Raw genomic sequence first — 23,269 nt, 5'->3', positions numbered from 1 at the left:
TCTCTCCTGGGCTGGCACTGTGCATTGAGCCACTGGAGGGCCCAGGGGAAGGAAGGCCCACCCATCACCACCTGCCTTCCCAACTTCCCAGAGGTCTGGCATGCAGGGGGAAGCCCCTGCCACCTGGCTCCCCACAGGGAGGGGTCTAGAGGTAGCCAGGGCAGCAGGACCAGCCCCACTCCTCTCCCCACTTTCAGAATCACCAACGGTACCCTCCTGCCCCCTGGTGTCCTTGCTGGACCACTGCACATGCCAATCTGACAGGAAGGGAGTGGTGTCTAATCAACAGCAGAGTGCTGGGAGCATAGATGCAGCCACCGAGGCAGGGGTCAGTGATGAGGCCTCTCTGGTCTAGGTTGCCGCCTGCCACAGCAGCCAAGCCAAGTGCCTGAAACAGCCAGAAGGCCAAGGCAGAAAACAGGGGTGCCACCCTCACTGCACAGCCCCACCCGCTCCAGAACTGTGTGCAGCTGTAGCTTCCACAAAGTGCTGCTTTTTCGCCTAAGAGAACACCAGTATGCTGCATTGAGCTGCGAGGAGCACGTCACACCTGCAGAGAGGCAGCAGCAGCACCACCAGCCACTACTGAGTCCTGCAGGCGAAAGGCTGTGCCAGCTCCTAGAAGAGCACTGTGACAGTACGTGAAGGGGCCTGTCCAGGGGAGGAGCAGGGCCCGCGTGCAGCCTCTTACCGATAGGACTTTTTAATGTCATCTGAGGTCGCATTCTTGTCCAGCCCAAGAACATGGTAGAGTGACTCTCCGGAGGTAGAGAGTGAGCGCTGCCTCTGGTCTGCCATGTTAGGTCACTCTATGAGAGGAAGGAACAGCAAGAGTGCACTGAGGAACTTCATAAGACCAAAGCAAAGCCACCCGGACACTCTTTACAGCCAGGCTCCCAGCCCTGTGGACATGAAGGAGCATCCCACCGCCTCCTGTGGTGCCATGACACTGCTGCCTCAGCAAGGGGAGAAGACTCACACTGTCACTATCGTCCCCCAGCTATGTAAAAACCCACAGAAGGGCCAGTGTGGTGGTGCACGCTGGTGATCCCACTCCTCGGGAGGCTGAGACAGGAGTTCCAGGCCAGCCATGGTCAGGGCTCCGAGGTAGAAAGTTTAAAGAAACATAAAATTCTTTTTTGAGGGATGGGGCATGGAGGGTAGGGCACTCAACCACTGAGCCACACCTCCAGCCCTATTTTGTATTTTATTTAGAGACAGGGTCTCACTGAGTTGCTTAGGGCCTTGCTTTTGCTGAGGCTGGCTTTGAACTCAAGATCTTCCTGCCTCAGCCTCCCAAGTAGCCGGGACTACAGATGTGCACTACTATGCCCAGCTAAGAAACATAAAATTCTTCTTCTTCTTCTTTCATTTTATTTATTTATCTTTTTTTTGGGGGGGGATGATGGGGATTAAACCCAGGGCCTTGTGCTTGCAAGACAAGCTTCTACCAACTGAACTATAACCCCAGCCTCAAGAAACATAAAATTCTTAAAAACATTCATATAACACAGATGCATACCTAGGAAACAAACAGAAAAGCAATGTCAACCTAAACATACCAAAAATGAGATTCAGTATCAGTGGACTAAAAGCCTAACACAGTGGCTTGGGAGACTGAGGTGGGAGTATCACAAGTTCAAAGCCAGCTTTAGCAAAAGTGAAGCACTAAGCAACTCAGGGAGACCCTGTCTCTACATAAAATACAAAATAGGGCTAGAGATGTGGCTCAGTGGTCGAGTGTCCCTGGTTTCAATCCCCAGTACCCACCCCCTAAAAAAAAGAAGCCTAACACAGCAGGGTGGTCAGAGTGCATAAAATGCGAGACCATTAGGATTTTAACACCCCTCTCAGAAACTGACAGTTATTTTTATTTTTTATCCATTTGTTTTTGTAGTACTGGGGATTGAATGCTACTACTAAGCTACACTATACCCCAGCCCCTACTTTAAAAAATTTTTTTTTGTGGTACTAGGGATTGAACCCAGGGCCTTGTGCATGCAAGGCAAGCACTCTACCAACTGAGCTATATCCCCAGTTGCCCCCCTTTTTAGATTTCAGACAGGATCTCACTAAGCTACTGAGGCTGGCTTTGAAGTTGCTACTCTCCTGCCTCAGCTGCCCCAGTTCCTGGGATTGATTACAGGTGTGCACACCATGCCCAGGTGACAGATTTGTCAAATCAGGAGTGACACTAGACAGTTCCATTAGCTGTCACAACCTGAGGTCTGTGCGGCACCCAGCATGCTTCTTCCATGCACACTACTCATGCACCTAGAGACACTCCACACTGGGCCTTGAAACAAGCCTCAATCAGTCACACACAGCGTGACTCTTAACAAATTAAACTAGAAACCCAAGAGTAAGAGAGCAAAGAAAACCTGAAATAGTTGCTGTTAAACAACACACTACAAAATAACATGGAATTCAAAGAAGAAATCACAGGGGACATTAGAAAGTTTTTCTTTTTTTACGTATTGGGGGTTGAACCCAGGGCTTTCATGTTAGGCTAGTGTTCCACCACTGAGCCACACCCAATAGGGCATGAGACTAACTCTGCCCCTGGTTCCTAAGTGCTCCGGCAGATTACATACAAGTCCTTCAAGCTCACCTGGACTCACATTGACAAGCTGAGAGTTGCAAAGCCCTAGAGAACCGCAGGACAGGTAGCTGGGTGGAAAGGAACTGAGGTCACCCAATGACCAGCGGCCGTGGCGTAACATAACCCATCAATCAGACAGGCCTATGCCACAAGCACTCCACAGAAACAAGACAGCCATGAGTACAGGCCACAAACCCCCAGGGCACCAGGAGCTCTGAAGGTGACAGGATGCACATTCTTCAGCTCACTAGCAGGGACACACCTGTGCCTGGACCCCCGACCGCCCACACCTGTGCCAGGACCCCCGACCGCCCCATGCATGCCCCACCAGGCCGTTTGCACAGCCTGTATCCTTTAATGTATCCTTCATAGTAAGGCAGATGAAGCAGAAGCAGATGTTTCCTTGAATTCTGTGAGCCACTCTGGAGATCAATCCTTGTGAGCAGCAGGTGGTGGGACTCCTGCTTTAGCACCAGCTGGTCAGAGCTGAGGAGCAGCAGACACAGCCAGGATGCTGCTCTTCCCACTTCTGTCCAGCACTGTTCTAGAATTCCTAAATGCTGCAGTAAGAAATAAAAAGCATAAAGCCCAGGAAGTAAGACATAAACTGTGGCTATGTGCAGAGCAGCTGGGACTGACAAGGGAGCCGGGCAGAGACAAGGGAGAAGAGTCTAACTTTCACCACACACAGTTGAGCTTTGAGAGCAGCAACCAATTAGAAGTTTATTAGATATGTCATTTACAGCAGCACCTAAAGTCATGAATTATTTACCATTAACAAAAGACGTACAAGCTAGTCAGACACAATGGCGCACACTGCAATTCCAGCAACTCAGGAGGCTGAGGAGAAGGATCCAAATTCAGGTTAGTTTGGGCAACTTAGAGAGACTCTGCCTCAAAATAAAAACTTAAAAAAAAAAAAAAAAAAGACTGAGAGTGTAGCTTAACAGTAGCAACCCCTGGGTACAATCTCTGGTATCTCTAAATAGGAGGCCTTGCTATTGTTAATGCGTCCTTCTCCTCAAGCAGGTCTACAGAGTGGATATAACCCAGCTCTAATCCCAGCAGACATTGTGTAGAAATTGATTAACTGATCTAAAAAGCATGTGGAAAGGCAGCAGACCTGGATCCCCACTGCAACACTGGCAGGAAGAGCACGGAGGCAGCAGTCTGAGGCGAGACTGGACGGGACATGAAGGACTCTGCTCAACTCGGCTGCCACCACAGCAAGTTTGGGTTCGCAGGGCTTTTGTCTGTTTTATTTCGCGGTGCTGGAAAGCAAACCCAGAGCCACGAGGCTAAATAACTTCTACGACTGAACTATATCCCCAGCAAAACCCCAGTTTTTATTTATTTTTTTAAACATGGGAACAAGATTTGAACCCTTCTAAAAAGATACACAGACGGTTCATGGTACTTGAAAAGATCATCGGTCATTTGGAAATGAAAATAACGCTACAACCTGCTGAAAGCCATGTGTAACAGCAGGGCTGGTCCTGAGCACCACGGACCCAGGGAGTCACCTGCATAGACCCGCACAGCAGAGCCCACCACTTGCTGGGGCCACGCGGACAGCTCCTGTCACCCAGGCTCTGTGCTAGACAGTGGGCAACGAAAGGCAATGCCCAGCAGCATGCAAAACACAGGTGAGGCATGTGTCATAGGCAGAAGAGCTGGTCCTGTCTGGGGCACTGGAAGACAGCGTACAGGACTGGAAGTAGCTCGGGTGAGGCATGGGAGCCTCAGGACAGCACCATCACAAAGACCAGACACTGTGCTCAGACCACATTCAATCCTCAGAGGCTTTTTTTGGGGGGGGGGTGGCGGGGGGGGGAAACCAGGGATTGAACTCAGGAACACTCAACCACTGAACCACACCCCTAGTCCTATATTGTATTTTATTTAGAGACAGGGTTTCACCGAATTGCTTAGGGCCTTGTTTTTGCTGAGGCTGGCTTTGAACGAGATCCTCCTGCCTCAACCTCCTGAGCCTCTAGGATTACAGGTGAGGCCACCGTACCTAGCTCACAGAGGCTTTTTCTTCAATAATAAATCAGCCTTAGTACCCTTCTCTTCCTTTCTTTGTACACCTTAAGATATTTAGATGGAACCTTGCTGTCTTGCCCAGGCTGGCCTTCAACTCCAGATGCTCCTGCTGCACCCAGTCTCTAGAGTTGCTGGGATTGCACCTACTACCCACCCTGCTGTAACTTAAAAATCTTTTTACTTGCTAGGCACAGCAGTGCAGGCCTGTAATCCCAGTGACTTGGAAGGCTGAAAGAGGAGGATGCAAGTGTAAGTCCAGCCTCAGCAACTTAGGGAGACCTTGTCTCAAAATAAAAAATAAAAAGAATCGAGGATGTGGCTCAGGGTAGAGCACCCCAGGATCACAACTTTGATCCTCCTGCCTCAGTCTCCTGAGTAGCCAGGATTACAGATATGCATGGGCCACTGCGCCAAGTTATTATTATTTTTTTGTTTAATATCTTGATTCTATAAGCACATTTTCCTGGAGCTAGTCTATAAACACGTTTTTTTGTGGCAGTGCACGCCTGTAATCCCAGAAGCTCAGGAGGCTAAGGCAAGAGGATTGAGAGTTTAAAGCCAGCCTCAGTAATGGTGAGGCGCTAAGCAACTCAGTGAGACCCTGTCTCTAAATAAAATACAAAAAAGGGCTGGGGATGTGGCTCAGTGTTTGAATGCCCCTGAGTTCAATCCCTGGTACCCTGCCAAATAGTAGTAGTAGTAGTAGTAGTAGTAATAATAATAATAATAATAATAATAATAAAAAACACATTTTTCTGTTTTTAATTTTTTACAATATTTTACTTTCTGAAGTTTTTTTGTTTTGTTTTGTATTTTGGGAATCCTCCTATCTCAGTCTCCCCAGTCACTGGGATCACAGGTGTGCACCACCACAGCTAGCTAACTTTTATTAAAAATTAAGATGTGGGCTGGGGCTCAGCAGTAGAGTGCTCACCTAGCAATGCTGGGTTTGATCCTCAGCACCACATAATAAATAAATAAACAAACAAATAAATAAAGGTACTGGGCCCAACTACAATACACACACACACACACACACACACACACACACACACACACCCCAAAACCCAAACCTAAGACGTGAAGTGAACCGGGTGGTGGTGTACACCTATAATCCCAGGGACTAGGAAGGAGGAGGCAGGAGGATGGCAAATTCAAAGCCAGCCACAGCAAATTAGTGAGCCCCTGCCTCAAAATAAGAAATAAAAGGGGCTGGGGATGTATCTTGGTGGTTAAGCACCTCGGGGTTTAATCCCCAGCACCAAAAAAAAGTTCGAAGGCATGAATGCACACATGACCAAGCCATTAAGGGTCAAGACCAGGCATCCCCTGCCCACCTCCACATGTGTCCCACTGGAGGTCTTCAAGGAAGTGGTGCAGGCACAGCCCCATCCATGATGGCAGAGCCTCCTCCAGATACCTCCTGGGGACCTGCCTGGCCCTGCCAGTGCGTCTTCTGCTCATCAGACTGTAGGCAGGTGGTGTGTGCGGGCATTCCTCTCTGCTAATGAGAACCTCTTAGTGTGGGGTCCGTGTTCTCAGTTCTCGGCTCACAGAGGTCTGCAGGAGCTGCTACTGAGCCATTCTCTGGAACCTTTCTTGGGGTTCTTCTTGTTCCTTGCAGTTCCCTGTCGCTTGCCTCCTCCTCAGCTGTGTCCCCTTGCTGGCTGCTTGCTCAGGAGCTGGCTCTAGAAGCTCCTCAGTACAGTCTGCACAACTCCAGGTTAAGCTGGCCGCCACCTCGAGGACAGCTTTGCTGAGGTTTTGGTTTGGGTGGTAGTCTTGGGGATTATTGGCCTTACACAATAGACAAGTGCTCTGCCATTGAGCTACATCCCAGCCCCAGCCCTGCTGATTTCTGCAATTTCCTCATACTTGGCAGATCATCCAAGGTCTTGGAGGAACCTCCTGAGTGTCTCCTGCCAGACGCCATCCATACTGCTGGGTGGCATCCCCTCAAGCCCAGGTGAAGTCCTGATATAGCCACAGATGTCCCACTCCTTTCTGAACTGCATGTCTCCTCAGCTGCAATGGCCTGGGCAAGGCTCCTCCCCATGTGGCAGGCCTGCAAAGCTGCCGAAACTCCTTGGTCCACTGACTGGGTCAAAGGGTGGCATTTGGAGAAAGAAACAGCCCTCTGGAACTGGGGTGAAGATCACCATAAAAGGAGGACGTGAGAGAGCATTACCAAGAATTACAGACATCTCGAAAGGTGCCACTTTCCCAACAGCACCTCCCCCTTGCTGCAGGGCAGTCGGGAAGCATCTGGGGAGAGGAGCAGGGCCTGCCTGACTTCCCACTGCTCCTGGGTGCACTGGTGGCTATTGCTCTTGTGCTGCATTTTGCAGTCCTGGGGACAGGACCCAGGGCACTCTGCACTGAGCTACACCCCCAGCCCTTCCTGGTTTTCACTGAGACAGAGTCTCACTTACACTGCCCAGGCTGGCCTTGAACTTGTGATCATCCTGCTCAGCCTCCCGAGTGGCCGGGATGACAGGCATACACCACTGCATCTGGTTGTCATTCTACCTTCTTCATTAGCACAGATTAAAGACTTCAAAACCTTAGAATCAGTTTTCTTAATTTCAATGAACTGCCAGTAACCATATCCAAACTTCAATATTTGAGAAAACACACATCTTCAAACCCAGAGAACAAAAACTTTAATTACGCACCCCAAGGCAGCTTTCTCTTTCTTGAGTAATGCAAATCTGTAAACCTGCAGTGTCTGAGATTCTGAGCCAATAGTATTAAAATGAACTCAAGGATTTCTAGAAAAACCCAGCCAAGGAGACTGGAATCACAGGGGTGAGAGGTGAGCGGATGGCACCAGACTACGCAAGAACCGTGAGTCTGAAGGGTGGGAGGGAGGCACCGAATACACACCGCAAGCCTCAGGTGAAGCTCATGCCTCCCAGCAGGGGCGAGCAACATGGCCTGTTGCTCTGAAACAGAACGACCTGGCCCCAGCAGCACCACCAACAGTGATGATTAAAGGAGTAAAAATGAGTCCATGAGCCAAATCAGATCCTGGGGCAAAGACAATGTCCCTTGGGATACAGGCTTGCTTGGGGTGAGGCAGCAACGATCTCGTTACTGCAAGGAAAAATGAAACCCACGCTTTGATTTAAGACTGTGGGCTTCTTTGGAAGGCAGTATCCAGTAGCCAGGTTTCTGGGAAGAACTAGGGCCAGACGTTAAAAACTTATTCTTTGTGGAACACCATTGCTGGATTTTTAAATTATGTTCTTCTCTATACTAATCTGTATTATCAAGAAAAAAAATTCCCTCCCTTTGGTACCAGAGATTGAACCCAGGGACACTTAACCACTGAGCACACCCCCAGTCCTTTTATTTTTTATTTTGAGACAGGGTCTCACTAAGTTGCTTAGGGCTTCACTAAATTGCTGAGGCTGGCTTTGAATTGTGATCCTCCTGCCTCAGTCTTCCGAGCCACTGGGATTACAGGGGTGGCCACCATGCTTGGCTCTTATCTGAATTTTTAATAAATTTCTGTACCACATTTATACGAAAACTAAAGTTGTTATTATGATAAAATGAGCAACCAGACCTCTCCTCATGCCCTTCCCAGAAGCTGATCTTCATGAGTCATTTCCACACACTCCACAAAAGTCTCCAGTGGGTTTTGAGGGGTTTAGCTGCAGTAGCCTAAATCACAACCAAGATGTCACGGTAAACACCCGTCATGTCCCTGCACCATGGTGGGCTGCGAGACACTGGCTCACTCTGAGAACCCCAGACCCACACAGCGCCAATGCCTCCTCCAACCCAAGTTCACCCCACATGCCATCTCCGCCCTCCATGCAGTCTCCCAGAGTCCTACAGTGTCCTCAGATCCAGAGAGAAAGCTGTCCATCTGAGTGGCTGTCCTGGCTAATAGGTAATCACAGGGGCCTGGGGAGGAACCCCGAATTTTCTCAAGAACGAGCAAAAACCAGGTCTCCTCCCCAAACCCATTCAAATCGCTCAGTTTCCCTGCCTCACCAAGTGAAGTGAGAAAGTTGCTCTCCCATGTTTTGTGAGGTCACAGGTGGCACACAGCTAGAGGTCCAAGGCAACTTGAGTCAGCACCAACTGGCCAGGCAGCCTTGCGGTGTTGCCACGACTGCAGGGCAGGGCTGAGTGTGGGCAAAGGGCAGGCCATGATCTGGCAGCCTCCATTGCAGCTGAGTCTTGAATGTGTAAAAGAAAGCACAGCTGTGTGCCAGCAGCATTTTACAGCCACCTCTGTGACCCGCTCTGAAGCCAAGTGAGGGTTCTCTTGCAAGTGACTGGCAGGAAGTTAAGCCTTGCTCAGTTTGGGTCAGTTAGTGATTTTTTTTTTTTTTTGGTACAGGGATTAAACTCAGGGGCACTCAACCACTGAGCCACATCCCCAGCCCTATTTTGTAGTTTATTTAGAGACAGGGTCTTACTGAGTGCTCAGCACCTCCCCATTGCTGAGGCTGGCTTTGAACTCACAATTCTCCTGTCTCAGGCTTTGGGGATCACAAGCATGTGCCACTGCACCTGGCAAGACGGTAAACATTTTTAAAACTCTGAAGCAGCACAGAAGTGGTTGGTATAGACAGCAGCAACAGCTGCATGGACTTCAAGGAGAACTGGTGGCATGCTGCCAGGAAGCACAGAGAGTGCTCCCTGCTCCCCACCCCAGCTCGCTCTCCTCACTTCAGGGGAGCACTGACTCACTACTGCTCTGACCACGCACCATGCAGGAGAATCCACTGCCCCAAGATGCAGTGGGTGCCTGGCGAGGCCTGTGGGAGACGTGAGGGGAGCACAGCGCCCTGGTAGACACAGGCCTGGCCAGCACTACACCCCACCCTCTCCACTGCTCACCGCGCTGCCCTGCCCACCAAAGCACTGGACATTGGGGAGGAGGAAGGGTCCTGTGCTACGAAGCCACAGCCCCCACAGACACCAAACCCTTATCTGAAGGGCTTTCCAACTGGAAAACTTGAGTGGCCATAGAGCACAGAACTGCTCTTATCATGTCCACACCAAACACTCAACAAAACCCTCTTTCACATGTGATCTTCTCCAAGCAAAGGGAAGAGGCCTCCACGACCAAGGGCCCTTGCAAGTGCCCCACCTGCTATACGCGGGGAACATGCCCTGAGGTGGTGCACCAGGTCCCACAGAGCAGGATGCCTGGAATCAGCAGGGACCAGCACCCAGGACAGCTCCTGGGACCAGGCAGCAGCAGAGCCAGCTTGCCCTCCAGGATCACTCTGGCTGCAGAGTGTGGAAGGAACAGAGGTGGCCAGCAAGGAAGCAGCGCTGGGCCCACAGTCAGTGTCATGTTCAAGACAAAAGCCCACACTTGACACAGGAAACCCATCACTGCCACTTCGAGATAATCAGGTGCTGGCATCAGCAGGTGAAGCTTTAGAAAGCCTTACAAACACCCTGGGAATGTGGATCAGTGGCAGAGCACTTGCCTAGCAATGAGGCCCTGGGCTCCATCCTTGGCACCAGATTTATTTATTTTACTTTTTTGTGGTACGTGTATTGAACCCAGAGGCACTTTACCACAGAGCCATATCCCCAGCCCTTCTGAAAAAAAAATGCTTTGTTTTTAGACAGGATTTCACTAAGTTGCTGAGGCTGGCCTCAAACTTGCAATCCTCCTGCCTCAGCCTCCTGAGCAGCTGGGATTACAGTTGTGTGCCACCATAAGTATAAGACCATTTTTCCCTTTTAATAAAATCGCATAGGAATATTAAAAGCAATAGGAGCAACAACAAAACTACCCTCGTTTTCCTTCAGTGTTGCTGAGAATGAAACCAGTGTCTTCCATGCTGAGCACATGCTCCACTACTGAGCTGCACCCTGCCCTACAGTAGGCAGAAGTGACGTGCAGGACATCTAGGAAGAAAGAGAGTGAAGGAGAGGATCAGACCTTCCACACTTCACAGGGTGCAGTGGACATCCCGTCTTCCCAGAGACTCAGGAGTCTGAGGGAGGAAGATTTCAAGTTCCATCCAGCCTGGGCAACCTGTCTCAAAAAAAAAATAAATAAATAAAAGGAGCTGGGAATGTGGCTTAGTGGTTCAATCAATCCCCATACAGTGGGGGTGGCTACATTTTATGTGAAGCAGTACAATACTGAATATTGGTCCCCCCAACCCCTCATACTAGTGATTTGGGGATTGAACTACATCCCAGCCTTTTTATTTATTTATTTTTTTAATTTTCAGACAGGTCTCACTATGTTGCCCAGGCTGGCCTCAAACTTGGGATCCTCTTGCCTCAGCCTCCCAAGTACCTGGGATCCCAGCTCAATATTAGTTTTTTGTTTTTTAATAACAGATGTACTTGACCTTTATTTTTATTTAATTATAATGTGATGCTGGGAATCGAACTCAGTGCCTCACAAATGCTAGGCAAGTGCTCTACCATTGAGCCACAACCCAACTCCCAATATTAGTTCTAGGTAAGCAAACAAGCCAAGGGCAGTCAGAAGGACTAATAGTATCTGGGATGTCCCTAATAGGATAGTACTAACTAAGGACACTTGGACACAAGCAACAACACAGGTCAATCTCAAACACAGTCCATCCTGCATAACAGGCTAGACACAAAAGGACCTTGTGTACATGAAAGCATGACTCCTCAGGGTGGCCAAGGGAAACCTGAAGTCACAGAATCATCCTAGACCTTACCGCACTGTGATTTCACATGTGCACATGCACACCAGAACTCACTGGCACTCACAGCCAACAAGCCGGGCACGGTGGTGCAGGCCCAGCTACTTGGGAGGCTAAAAGGAGGATCCCAAGATCAAGACCAGCCTGGGCAACTTAGCCAGACCCCATCTCAAAACAGAAGAGAGAAATGAGATGGAGCTCAGTTGTAGAGCGCTTGCCTCGCATGTGCAAGACCCTGGATAGTTCTATCCTCAGTAGTATAGAAAAAAGAAGAGAAAATTTACACGTGTACATATGAATATGTAACAACAAATCCCACCATACTATAATGCACCAATAAAAAATATATATATAGTAAAAAAGAAAATGTTTAGAGCACATCTGTGCTTCTCACTGTACATTGATCTTACCTGCATTTAAAAAGTCAGCTGTTATAATTGTCTGTAGTTCCAGAGACCTGGGAGGCTAGGGCAGGAAGACCATGTGAGCCCAGAAGTCCTAGGCAATTAGCACAGAAGTAGCTACTAGGAACACCATTCCAGCTGGTAAGCTATAACAGGTACTGTCCAAGTACAGAAACCATTCCATTTAAATCTCTGCACATTCCACACATCCCACAGGTTAGTTGCTCTACGTGGGGTCTGAAGTGCCCCTCCAAGGGACTGTGATGAAGGTTTATCCCCAGCCCAGGGCACACCTGACACCTTCCCACCCTACAAGGGCATGCCCTTGAAGGAAGGGGACCAGGGACCTGCACCTCCTGGGGGCCATGAAGCAAGCAGCTCTGCTCTGTTGCATGCTCTTGCCATGATGTGCTCTGAACACCCCACTTAAAAGCCGACCCCTGGCCAGGCAGTAAGCACTCATAAAAAGTCCCTTGTTCACTTGGCACACAGTTCTGTAACTAAAGAAGAGACACACCCCAGCAAGAAAGGATACAATTTCTCTCCTAGCTGGGAGACTGCTGGCAAAGGGATATGTGATAGGAATCAAACAAGAGAATGGTGACATTAGAGACATGAAGCTACATCTCCCCTGTGGTGCTAGGGGTGGAACTCAGGGGCTCACATGTGCCATGCACACCCTCTACCCCTGGCATGCCCAGCCTCCCTGTGGGGTCACAAAAATACCATTAATATCCATTTTCAGAAAAAAAAAAACAACTTCTTTCGCATTTATCAAAACCTTTAATGTAGGCTGGGCACAGTGGCACACGCCTTTAATCCCAGCGGTTTGGAAGGCTGAGGCAGGAGGATTGCAAGTTCAAAGCCAGCCTCAGCAACTTAGCGAGACCCCCATCTTTAAAATATTAAAAAAAGGGGGGCTGCCGATGTGGCTCAAGTGGTAGCGTGCTCACCTAGCATACGTGAGGCACTGGGTTCAATTCTCAGTACCACGTAAAAATAAAATAAAAATACCGTGTCCACCTAAAACTAAAAAATAAATATTTTTAAAAATAAATAAATAAAATAAAATATAAAAAAGGGCTGGGGATGTGGCTCAGTAGTGGAGTGCCGGAGTTCAATACCCGGAACAAAAAACAAAAACAAAAAAACAACCTGTAATGGAAACACTGCCTGTCCCAGCATTTCTGCACATTACAGACAAGCTTCTCCATGCTCACAGGGAGGGCTTGCTAACTTCCCAAACAAGCAGGCATACTTTATTATCGTTTGGTACTGGGGATTAAATTCAGGGGTGCTCTACCACTGAACCACACCCCCAGTTCTTTTTATTTTTCATTTTGAGACAGGGTCTGGCTAAGTTGTCCAGGCTGGCCTGGAACTTAGGGTCCTCCTGCTTCAGCCTTCCAAGTGGTTGGGATAACAGGTATGGCCAGAAAGCGAATGCACTTTAATGATTACAAGTAATGAACCTTTCTCTAACACAGGAAACAAAAACGTTAAAAGTACCACCCTCTGGGGTGGAGTGTGGCTCAGGCAGAACACAAGTTCCCGGGTTCAATCCCAGGCATTGCAAAAAATTAAAATAAAGTAAAATAAAGCAAAATCAAAAACTGTCCTTAAGTCATAAATTACAGTAAGAGCTCTGATGCTGCTCAGTCATGACTCTGCCTGCCTAGTGTGGGTCTCTTCCATGTTCTTGCCCTCTCTGTTACTTCCATTTCCTAATGATTAGGGTGAACTCAGGCCAACCCCTTCTTCCTTGCATTTTTCCCGGGGTGATGAGCCCACGAGTATGTCATCTGCTGCTAGAATTGCACAATGCTGTTTTATTTTTTTATAGCTTGTTTTAATTAAATTTTAGAGATTCCTGAGATTCAGGTCAAGATCTACCTGAACTGTACTCGTTGGGATTTAGGAACTGCCATTTACAGGTTTGCTACATCTGCATTCCAGGAGGGTAAATTCTCAACTTTTAGTTCTTAAAAAAAAAAAAAAAAAGGTATATTTTACAAATCTAGCCTTGGGAGGTTCAGCTAGATGGGGCTCTAAGGCCCTCATCTACACACACATGCAGGGATAGGGGACCTGGCACATTAGGGGGTTTCCTGGAGTTCACACAGCATGGCCCCCTCCACGGGGCCCCCCTCACCATGCCAGATGAGCTGCTTCCGTTACCTGAGGTCTTTCATCCCGCTGGTGGCATGAGGTTCAGCTCTCTGGCCTGCCCTGAAAGAGTGTTTTTGGATGCAGGGCCTGCTGACTACCAGCCTGAACCCACTATGTTCCTGGACCTAACAGGCAGGTTGACTTGCTGGTGGACAAAGACTCTGACGTACCCTCTACCTCCCTGCTGTCCGAAGCTCCTCTACAGACCTCAGGACCTTGTGCAGACACCTGAGACAGCTGTCCTGGATACAAAGCACAGCTGTCACCTACTGTGGAGCTGTCTCAGGCCTTGAGCACAAGTCTGGGTCTCTACCTATCACAGCCCATCATCCATGCGTTCGGCAAACGTTCATGAAGCATTTCCCACATGCCTTCTCAACACAAGGAATCAACAATAACAAAACAAAACACACAAAGTCCCAGCCTGCTGGGCACAGTGGCCATGCCTGTAACCCAGCAATTCGGGAGGCCAAGGCAGGAGGATTGCAAGTTCAGGGCCAGCCTCAGCAAATTCAGTGAGGCCCTAAGCAATTTAGTGAAGCCCTATCTCAAAGTAAAAAATAAGAGGGCTGGAGATGTGGATCAGTGGTTAAGCACCCCTGGGTTCAATCCTCAGCACCACACACATACACACACACACACACACACATTAAAAAAAAAAAAAATCCCTAAAATTGCCCAACATCATATGTAGTCTTCGGGGGCTTCCTGGGAAGCTCAATGTGTTTCTAAGATTTTTCTACCTTGCAAAGTCCTACTGTAATTAATTCTCTCACCACTATGGATCCATTCTACCAAAATAAACCTTTCCTCTTTGTTAGCTTTTTGTTGCTATGACCATACCTGAGGAGAACAGCTAAGGAAGGGCTCCCGGTTTCAGAGACTCAGTCCAGGAAGCCGACTCTAGTGCTCAGGGCCTGAGGTGAGGCGGAGCATCGTGGCCCAGGGAAGCAGTGAGTGTTCCCAACTTTTATTATCACACGCCACCGTGTGGCCTCAAGGCTGCTGCACAGCAGCCACAGGGGTGGTGCCGGTGCAGGGCACCAGGCTCACGAGAAGCACGGGAACCAGCAGTGGAGTGAGCAAGCATCACACAGCAAGCAGCACAGCAGAGTGCACGTGTCTGCAAGAGGAAGGCAAAACCAGAGACCTACCATGCAACAGAACGGCCTTGCCAGGCACATGGCCCTGTCCTCCTGAGGCAGAGAACTGCGAGTCAGAGGTCAGCCCCGGCGACATTGGTATGTGTTGTTAGTCAGCTTTTCCTTACTGAAGTGAAAAACCTAAGGAAAAACCACTCAAGGAAGAGTTATGGTCTGGATCTTTAATGTCCCCCAAAAGCTCACGTGTTATACAATACAGGAATGTTCAGAAGTGAGATAACTAGCTCATGTGCACTGTGACCTCTCAGTTGATAAACCCACCTGATGGATCCACAACCTGAAGGGACCCTTAGGTGGCAATGTGGCAGAGGAAGGGGCCTCTGGGGACTTCTCCAATCCTCACTCCTCCTCACTGCTTCCCTGGGCCCCGATGCTCTGCCTCACCTCAGGCCCTGAGCAAGAGTCAGCTGCTGTGGACTGGGTCTCTGAAATCGTGAGCCCAGATAGACCTTTCTTCCCCTTCCGTTGCTATTCTCCTCAGGTATGGTCACAGCAACAAAAAGCTAACAAACAGGAAAGGTTTATTTTGGCTCACAGTTTCAGAGCAGGGTTGGCAGGTTCCATTACTCTGAGCCTGAAGAAAGGCAGAAGGGACTGGCACAAGACCCTAGTCCCCATGGGCACATCCTCAAGGATCCAGTGCCTGCACCTAGGCCCCGCCTCCCAATAGTCCACTCAGCCCTGCAGCAGAGCCTTCCACTGAGGAGGCCAGAATCCTCATGGGAGGATTACTTGCAAAGAACATGCACCTTGGACCCTGCAGCACTGGGACCAAGGCTTCGACACACAAGTCTTTGGGGGACACTTCATATCCAAATCACAGCAGCAACATAGCAAGAGCCCGTCTCAGAAACACAAAACAAAGAACTGCTTTCAAAAGCAATGTGACATGCTGAGTGCCAGTGGGAATGGAGGGAAGCCCTGTGCATGCTGCTGGGAGTGCAGGACAGCCACTCTGGAAAGACAGCGCACTTTCCTTAAAGTGACAAGTATGTGAACATTTATAAATACCAAACCCAGAAGTCACTAGATACCACTCAGCCAGTGACTGGATGACAAAGAGGGAGCCACCACACAAGGGAGCACTGCTCACCCATGGTGTGGATGGCCCTCAAAGGCTTAGTGCTGTGTGAAAGGGTGTCCCCACAGTGGCATGTTGTTGCATTACATTCTCAACAGGTGAAACAGGCCACAGAGAGCAGAGAGAGCTGCCAGAGGCAGGTGGCATGCTGGTGCTGTGTGCTCTGTGGTGGCAACCCACTGGTCTCCACACACTAACCCAGACGAGGAAAGGACAATGTCTGGGCTTGCACTTCACATGTGCTGTTAGTGACTGGCACCACAACTTGTAGCAAACACATGCAAACCGGGGAGGACGGCTCAGGGCAGGTGGCCAGCAGTGGGACTGCTGGGTGGCAGGTGCCACCTCACTCCCATAGCTCTGAGAGCTACTCGGGTGCTTCAGGTTCTCCTACCTGTGGCGTCTGCACAGTGCCCAGGCCTGCTGTCGACCATGTCGATACCCAGGACTCCATTATACTGGTCACAAATGTTTTACAAATTCTTCTTCTCCAAATTCATTTTACTTACTGTGATGCCTTTTAACAGGTTTGGTGTCACTATTTTTGCATAGTGCTGGGGATCAAGGCCAGGAGCTCATGCAGGCTAGGCAAGTGCTCTATCACTGAGCTATACCTCCAACCCTTAATTTTATTTCATATCTATCTATCTATTTATTTATTTATAGTTGTGGATGGACAGCATGCTTTTATTTTAATGTGGTGCTAGGGATCAAACCCAGTTTCTCACGTGTGTGAGGCAAGCACTCTACCATCCCAACACCCTTCCTCCAGCCTTTAATTTTAAAAAATTATACTGTTCAAAAGACATATAACATAAAGCTTCCTCTCTTAAGGATATGGTAGTATAGTGTTAGCTATATGCACATCGTTAACAACAGCTATATGAAGCTGCTCTTTTTTGTTTTGTTTTGTTTTTGGTACTGGTAATTGAACTCAGGGGCCCTCGACCACTGAGCCACATCCCCAGCCCTATTTTGTATTTAATCTAGAGACAGGGTCTAACTGAGTTGTTCAGTGCCTCGCTTTTGCTGAGGCTGGCTTTGAACTCACCATCTTTCTGCCGTAACCTCCCAAATTGCTGGGATTATAGGCATGTGCCACCACACCCAGGCAATCTTTTTAAAAAGTATGTATTTGTTTTAATTATCAGTGGACCTTTATTTTATTTATTTATATGCAGTGCTGAGAATTGAACCATGCCAGGCAAGTGTTCTACCACTGAGCTACAACCCCAGCCCTACTCTTTTGTTTTTTGAGACAGGCTCTCACCATGTTGCCCAAGCTAGCCTTGAATTCCCAATCCCCCCTAAGCTTCTGAGAAGCTGGGAGGATAGGCACTATAAGTTCTTAATTTTTATGTAAATAATCATATAAAATCTTTCTGAATTAATCGATCAATTTTTCCCTTTTCTGCTTATGTTTAAGAAACCCTTCCCAACCCCAAGGTGGAAAGTATTCTCAAGATGTCCTAAGGCAGGAGACACAGGCCAGCTCCCATGTGCCAAAGTGGCAACCCAGACCCAGAAGCACTCACAGGCGAGTTGCTCCTCTTTCCCTGGCCTGTACTGGGGGCCTCTGGCTTCCTGGGAACTTTTCCAAGTCAGATCTTTGTTCCACCTTCAACATCCTCCGTTACTCAAAAACATCTGAAACCATGAGGCTCTCTGTGAAATTTTTACAAAAAATCACAAATTCTTTAGTATTTCTATATACATTAAAACAATTGCAATTTATTTTAGTTTTCAGAGAGATTTATTTAGGAAAGCAGGTACATTCAGGGAAGAATGCAGGCCATCTTCACAGGGAAAGGAGCCAGCCAACAAGCATGCTATAACACAAGTATTCCATCATGAAGACAAGGAGGGTTTTAAGGGCAACCCTAAGGCAAACCCAAGGAGTCACAACATCATCCAAGTCCCAGGTTCCCAGGCTTTAAGGACTAAAGTCTAAGTGGTGCCAACTAGCAGTGTAGACATGAACAGGTATGGGAGTGACCCTCAGGAGGGTCTACAGCTATCCTGCTGGGCTCTTCAGCTTCTGTCCTCTGTAGGTTATCCCATGATGGGGACTGGACAGGCAAACCCAGTGAGCCACTGACTGGCCAAGGCATAAGGATGGAAAGTTCCCAGGCCACAGGGACAGTCCATCCTATCATGAAGAGTCTGAAAACATAAGCTAGCCAGTCACGGTGGCATACAACTGTCACCCCAGCTTAGTGGTAGAATTCCCCAAGGGTTCCATCCACAGTATGACAAACCAACCAACAACAACAACAACAACAACAAAAAAAAACTCACAGAGGCTAAAAAAAGGGTCGATTGTAAGAAAAGGACTAGGGAAGAGGAACACTCTAGAAAGAACAGGCAGCAGAAGTCGAGAAGGAGGGAGACTAGGGGACTAGGGGACTAGGGAAGAGGAACTAGGGGACTAGGGAAGAGGAACACTCTAGAAAGAACAGGCAGCAGAAGTCGAGAAGGAGGGAGAAGGAGGGCCCCTGAAGTGACAGCATAGCCACAGGGCAGCTGATTCAGGCGGGACCCCCACAACATCTCTGGGGGAAGAAGGTGTCGTGGGGCACAGGCAGGTACTGCTACTCTGCCCTGAGTACCCTGGGCTCGTTTGCTTTAAAAACAAGAATGACAGACACAAAATCAACTGGGGAAACTTTATTTGAAATCCGTGATGAGTCACGTAGAAGTCGTCTGCCATCAAGTGGGCTGGGCCAGGGACACAGAGCACAAAACAGGCAGAGTACACAGCAGGAACAACGGCCACCAATGAACCCTTAAAAACATCTGAAGAAATCAGTCACAGTGTGGAAAGAATGAGGATACTGTCCAGTCACTGTCCCATTTCAAATGGAACAAATTCCTAGCACTGCAAACATGGGAACCCCCCAAAGATTTCACCTTTCCTCAATTAACCAAGAAAAAAGAAGCAACAGTGATGCTGAGCCTAAAACATAGAAAAGTAAAACTGATGGCTTCTTTAAGTCCAACCCTTTCCATCACTGATGAACTGGAGAGAGAGCAAATGTAACCCCACACCAGCAGAACCAGCATGCAGTCCGGGAGCAGCTGGCAGGAGCAGCAGCCCTCTCCACCTTCCATCAGCACTCTGCCTGGCCACAGACGGCTCCCGTGTTTGTGCACTAAGGAAAACAAACATACCGCCCTTGCGATTCACAAAATGATGTGAGAAAACAAGACTGGCCATCACTCACAAGGCAGTCACCTGAGAAAGAATCCAGTTGCCTTCACAGGGTCACACCTTGTCTGCAAGCAGAGCTTCCCACACTGCAAAGCCATTCCAAGGGTATGATTAGCTACAGAAAAACATCAAGAGCCTCCCCCTGAAGCCCTCCTGTCTATTAACCAAGCTACTGCCTGACGTTTCAGCAGCATTCAGTAAACTTTTGTTGAATTAATATATTTTTGAGATGGGGGCCTCCCTTGTTGCCCAGGCTGCCCCTGAACTCACTACTCTCCCACCTCAGCTCTAGAGTAGCTGGGATCACAGACGTGGCCACCATTCCGAGTTTGTGGAATTGTCAGCAGCAACTTATGTCCAGAAACCTCACTTAAGATTTTCTCTAATAAACTGATGCTTAGAATACAATAATTCAAGGACTGGGATTGTGGCTCAGTGGCAGAGCGCTTGCCTCATACAAATGAGGCACTAGGTTTGATTCTCATCACCACATAAAAATAATTAAATAAAATAAAGGTACTGTGTTCATCTACAACTAAAAAAAAAAAGAATACAAAATAATTCAAAAGGAAGGGAGGTCAGAAGTTGAGCAAAAACAACTATAGAGGGCTGGTGCTGTAGCTCAGTGGCAGAGCACTTGCCTTGTATGTGTAAGGCACTGAGTTCAATCCTCAGCACCATATAAAAATAAACAAATAAAATAAAGGCATCCTGTTAATCTATAACTACAATTTTTAAAAAAACTATAGATCTGTGTTTAAGTACAAGGAAAGTTAAAAAGAAAAGGTATATTCTCAAAAACCTGCCACTCAGGAGGTGATCTATGGATGAACAGGTAAGGAGCCACCGAAACGTTCCTGTCCCCTGACCAGTGCCCAACACACCTCCGCCTGCCTTCCAGTCCTGCTGCATGTCACCTTCACTTTAATTGGTGATACCAATGAGACAACCTGGACCACAGCTGGGTAGCCACTGTTCACCCAGCTGTGCATCTCCCCACACAGAGGAGGAGGAAGACAAGCTGCAACAGCACTAGGGCAACAGTGGTCTGTGATGACCCATCTGATCACACTGCTCAAGAACAGGTCCTCGGCAGAGCAACTGCCATGGTCTACAAGGTCCAGGACACCCAGCAGAGGCCCAGCTGCAAATATGAAACCAGACGAGACAGTGCAAACAGTGACCTCCACAGGTGAACAAGTGAGAGCACGCCGGTGGTTGGCACTCTTTTTTGATATTGAGGATGGAACCTAGGGATGCTTTATCACTGAGCCACATCCCCAGCCCTTTTTATTTTCAGAGACAGTTGAAGTTGCTGAGGCTGACTTTGAACCTGCAATCCTCTGCCTCAGCCTATCAAGTCTCTGGCATCACAGGCCTGTGTCGCTGTGCCCAGCCCAGTTGTTGGCATTCTTAAATTCACCATACTGAACTCTCAGAAAATGGAGTATTGGGGCTGGGGCGGTGGCCCAGTGGTAGAGTGCTTGCCTAGCATGTGAGAGGCCCTGGGTTCGATTCTCAGCACCACATTTAAGCAAATAAATAAAGGTCCATCAATAACCAATAAAAATATTTAGAAAGAAAGGAAGGAAGGAAGGAAGGAAGGAAGGAAGGAAGGAAGGAAGGAAGGAAGGAAGGAAGGAAGGAAGAAAGAAAATGGAGTACTTTGCAGCCCAGGCAGGTATCTGCTGCCCTCCAGCTGTCATGGCAGAGAGGACAGAAAGCAACCAGTAACTAAGAGGAGATCCACTGTTGTGAGTGCCTACCAAGAGAGTCTTACTAATATCCGCAGGGGATAATCATTCACACCTCAACCTCAAATAGCATAGGCATAAACACACACACGGCCAGTCTTAGAGCAGTGCAGGCTAACATACCTCCTTACACACCCAGGAGAGCCGTGGGCTAGGGCAGAGCACCTGCTGGTCATTCTTCTGCAGCCTGGCCCCTGAGAATGGACTGATCATTGCAGCAGAACCAGCTCCAGAGAGATATTGAGATACAGTAGTAAGTTGGAGCTCATACAGTGCTTCAGAAACTCGCGTGTTTTTAAGAGAACATGTCCTGAGACACATGGCAGAGGTGGCTTGAGCATTCCTGTCCTCAGGCTGCTCCTGGAAAAGTCCACAGTGGAGACATGGCTGGCCAGCACGTCCCACATGTGAACTGTCTTTAACAATGCCAGCAAATATGAGTTCAGACTGACTGCTTCCTTGCAAGGATGCCAACAACCAGCGATTCCATTGAGCCCAGCAGACACCAGAAGGTAAGAGGCACCAACCCAAATACGCCAAGCTAGCTCTGAGACATGCCCAACTCCAGGGGCTTAAGACACCAAAAAAACCACACCCACACCCAACATGCCTGGAAACTGAGCTGGGAGCAATCAGTCTACTCTGTAAGTCATGTTTCTCTTCTGTATATAAACACTGCCTGACCAGAGTTGCTGGATGAAGCTCTCTGAATCTTTACTGGTTCAGAGTCTTGTCTGATTCACAAAGCACTTCTTTGCTCAAATAAACTATATTCAATCTGAGTAAAGTTTTTCTTTTAACAACTTGGCATCTTAAGTGGGGTCTCAAGTGACCTCCAGTGACTCCAGGAACAGTGAGAGGCCAAGGGAAGGCACCTATCAGGTCCACAGGGTCCACTGCCCTCTCCTGCAACCAGGACCATGTATAGGACCTCTCTAACTGCTGCTCCATAGAGCTCTCCAACTCTGAGTTGTTGGGTGATGTTGTTTGGTTTTTAATATTAAGCACTGGAGACTAAACCCAGGGCCTCCTTGGGCATGCTAGGCAAGTTTTCTACCACTGAGTTACAGCCCAGTAGTTTTTGATTCATTTTTTCAAGAGACAAAATAATTATTTTGTCCATCATTACGTTACACAAAAACATACAAATAATAGACTTGAACAGGGAAAACTCCCAAATGAACAGTAAATGACAGCACAGTAGTAATCATTTAAATTTGCTTATATCTTTTTTTTTAATATATATATATATTTTTTAGTTGTAGTTGAACACAACACCTTTATTTCACTTATTTATTTTTATGTGATGCTGAGGATCAAACCCAGGGTCTCGCATGTGCGAGGTGAGCGCTCTACCGCTGAGCTACAATTCCAGCCCCTGCTTATATTTTCTTATGATGTTAGCAAGCACCTGAGCCTGGTGTCAGTGTAGGTTTTGTTCACTAACCAAAGCTCACCATAAAGTTAAATCCTTCCGTGTCTTTGACTGCCCCACTGGCGTTTTTGTTTTTTTGGAGGGTTTTTTGGTTTGTTTTTGCACCAGGCATTGAACACAGGGTGCTTAACCACTGAGCCACATTCCCGGCCATTTTATTTTGAGACAGGGCCTAAGTTGCTGAGGTTGGCTTTGAACTTGTGATTCTCCTGCCTCAGCCTCCCAAGCAGCTGGGATTACAGGTGTACGCCAGACTGCCTGCCTTCCACTGGCTCTTGACAAAACTTTTGAGGTCCTCAAGAAAAGTAACATACTCCTAGTGCTCCAAGGCTGTGAGTTCCATCAATTCATCAAGTACTGTTCACCCCCTTAGCAGCAAGGAAACCCTTTGGATGGTCTTATAAGACTCAGTCCAGGGACTTTGTAGCATGGGTAACATGTGTCCTTCTGCTCAGATTCCCCAGTGACCTGAAAGCCAACTTCCTTAACAGAAAGAGAATGTCACTCTCTGCTTCCTCCTCTGGAGGGCCTTCTAGTCATTGCTCTTTGTAACTTCCAGCACAAATGTGGGAGGGAACTTCATCAGTTCAGGCTCCTGTTCAGCCTTGTGCCCCTACAGAGATCCTCTCCATCAAATGTTACTAACATTGGAAGTAACTGTGGCCTTTCCCCAGCAGCTTGTCACACTTACTTAGCTTCTGTCCCTTTCACTTCCAGCTCCCAACCTAAAGAA

The 23,269-nt window shown here is 48.2% G+C and overlaps 1 protein-coding gene across 11 annotated transcripts in view; it reads right to left on the bottom strand.

Annotated features, from left to right (window-relative positions):
• Dnajc5 (DnaJ heat shock protein family (Hsp40) member C5) overlaps nt 1-23,269 on the bottom strand; it is a 44,784-nt gene that overhangs the window by 4,368 nt on the left and 17,147 nt on the right. For 2 of the 11 annotated variants that reach the window (XR_013090853.1, XM_076852151.2), the window contains exon 2: nt 692-809. Coding sequence is in view for 10 of the 11 variants with exons in the window: in XM_076852151.2 (XP_076708266.1) it covers nt 692-798 (107 nt within the window). In the remaining variant the exon portion in view is untranslated. Of the gene's footprint in view, nt 1-691; nt 810-2,611; nt 2,851-3,725; nt 3,874-5,985; nt 6,778-10,422; nt 10,538-10,571; nt 10,668-11,729; nt 11,748-15,046; nt 15,647-23,269 lie in introns of those variants that run through there. The other 9 variants (XM_076852154.2, XM_076852156.2, XM_076852158.2 and 6 more) reach the window with 9 other exon arrangements.

This window comes from Callospermophilus lateralis, chromosome 3 (genome assembly GCF_048772815.1).
Source record: "Callospermophilus lateralis isolate mCalLat2 chromosome 3, mCalLat2.hap1, whole genome shotgun sequence".
NCBI lineage: Eukaryota > Metazoa > Chordata > Mammalia > Rodentia > Sciuridae > Callospermophilus > Callospermophilus lateralis.
Note: the sequence above shows the minus strand (reverse complement) of the source record. Positions and strands in the feature narration are given on the sequence as shown.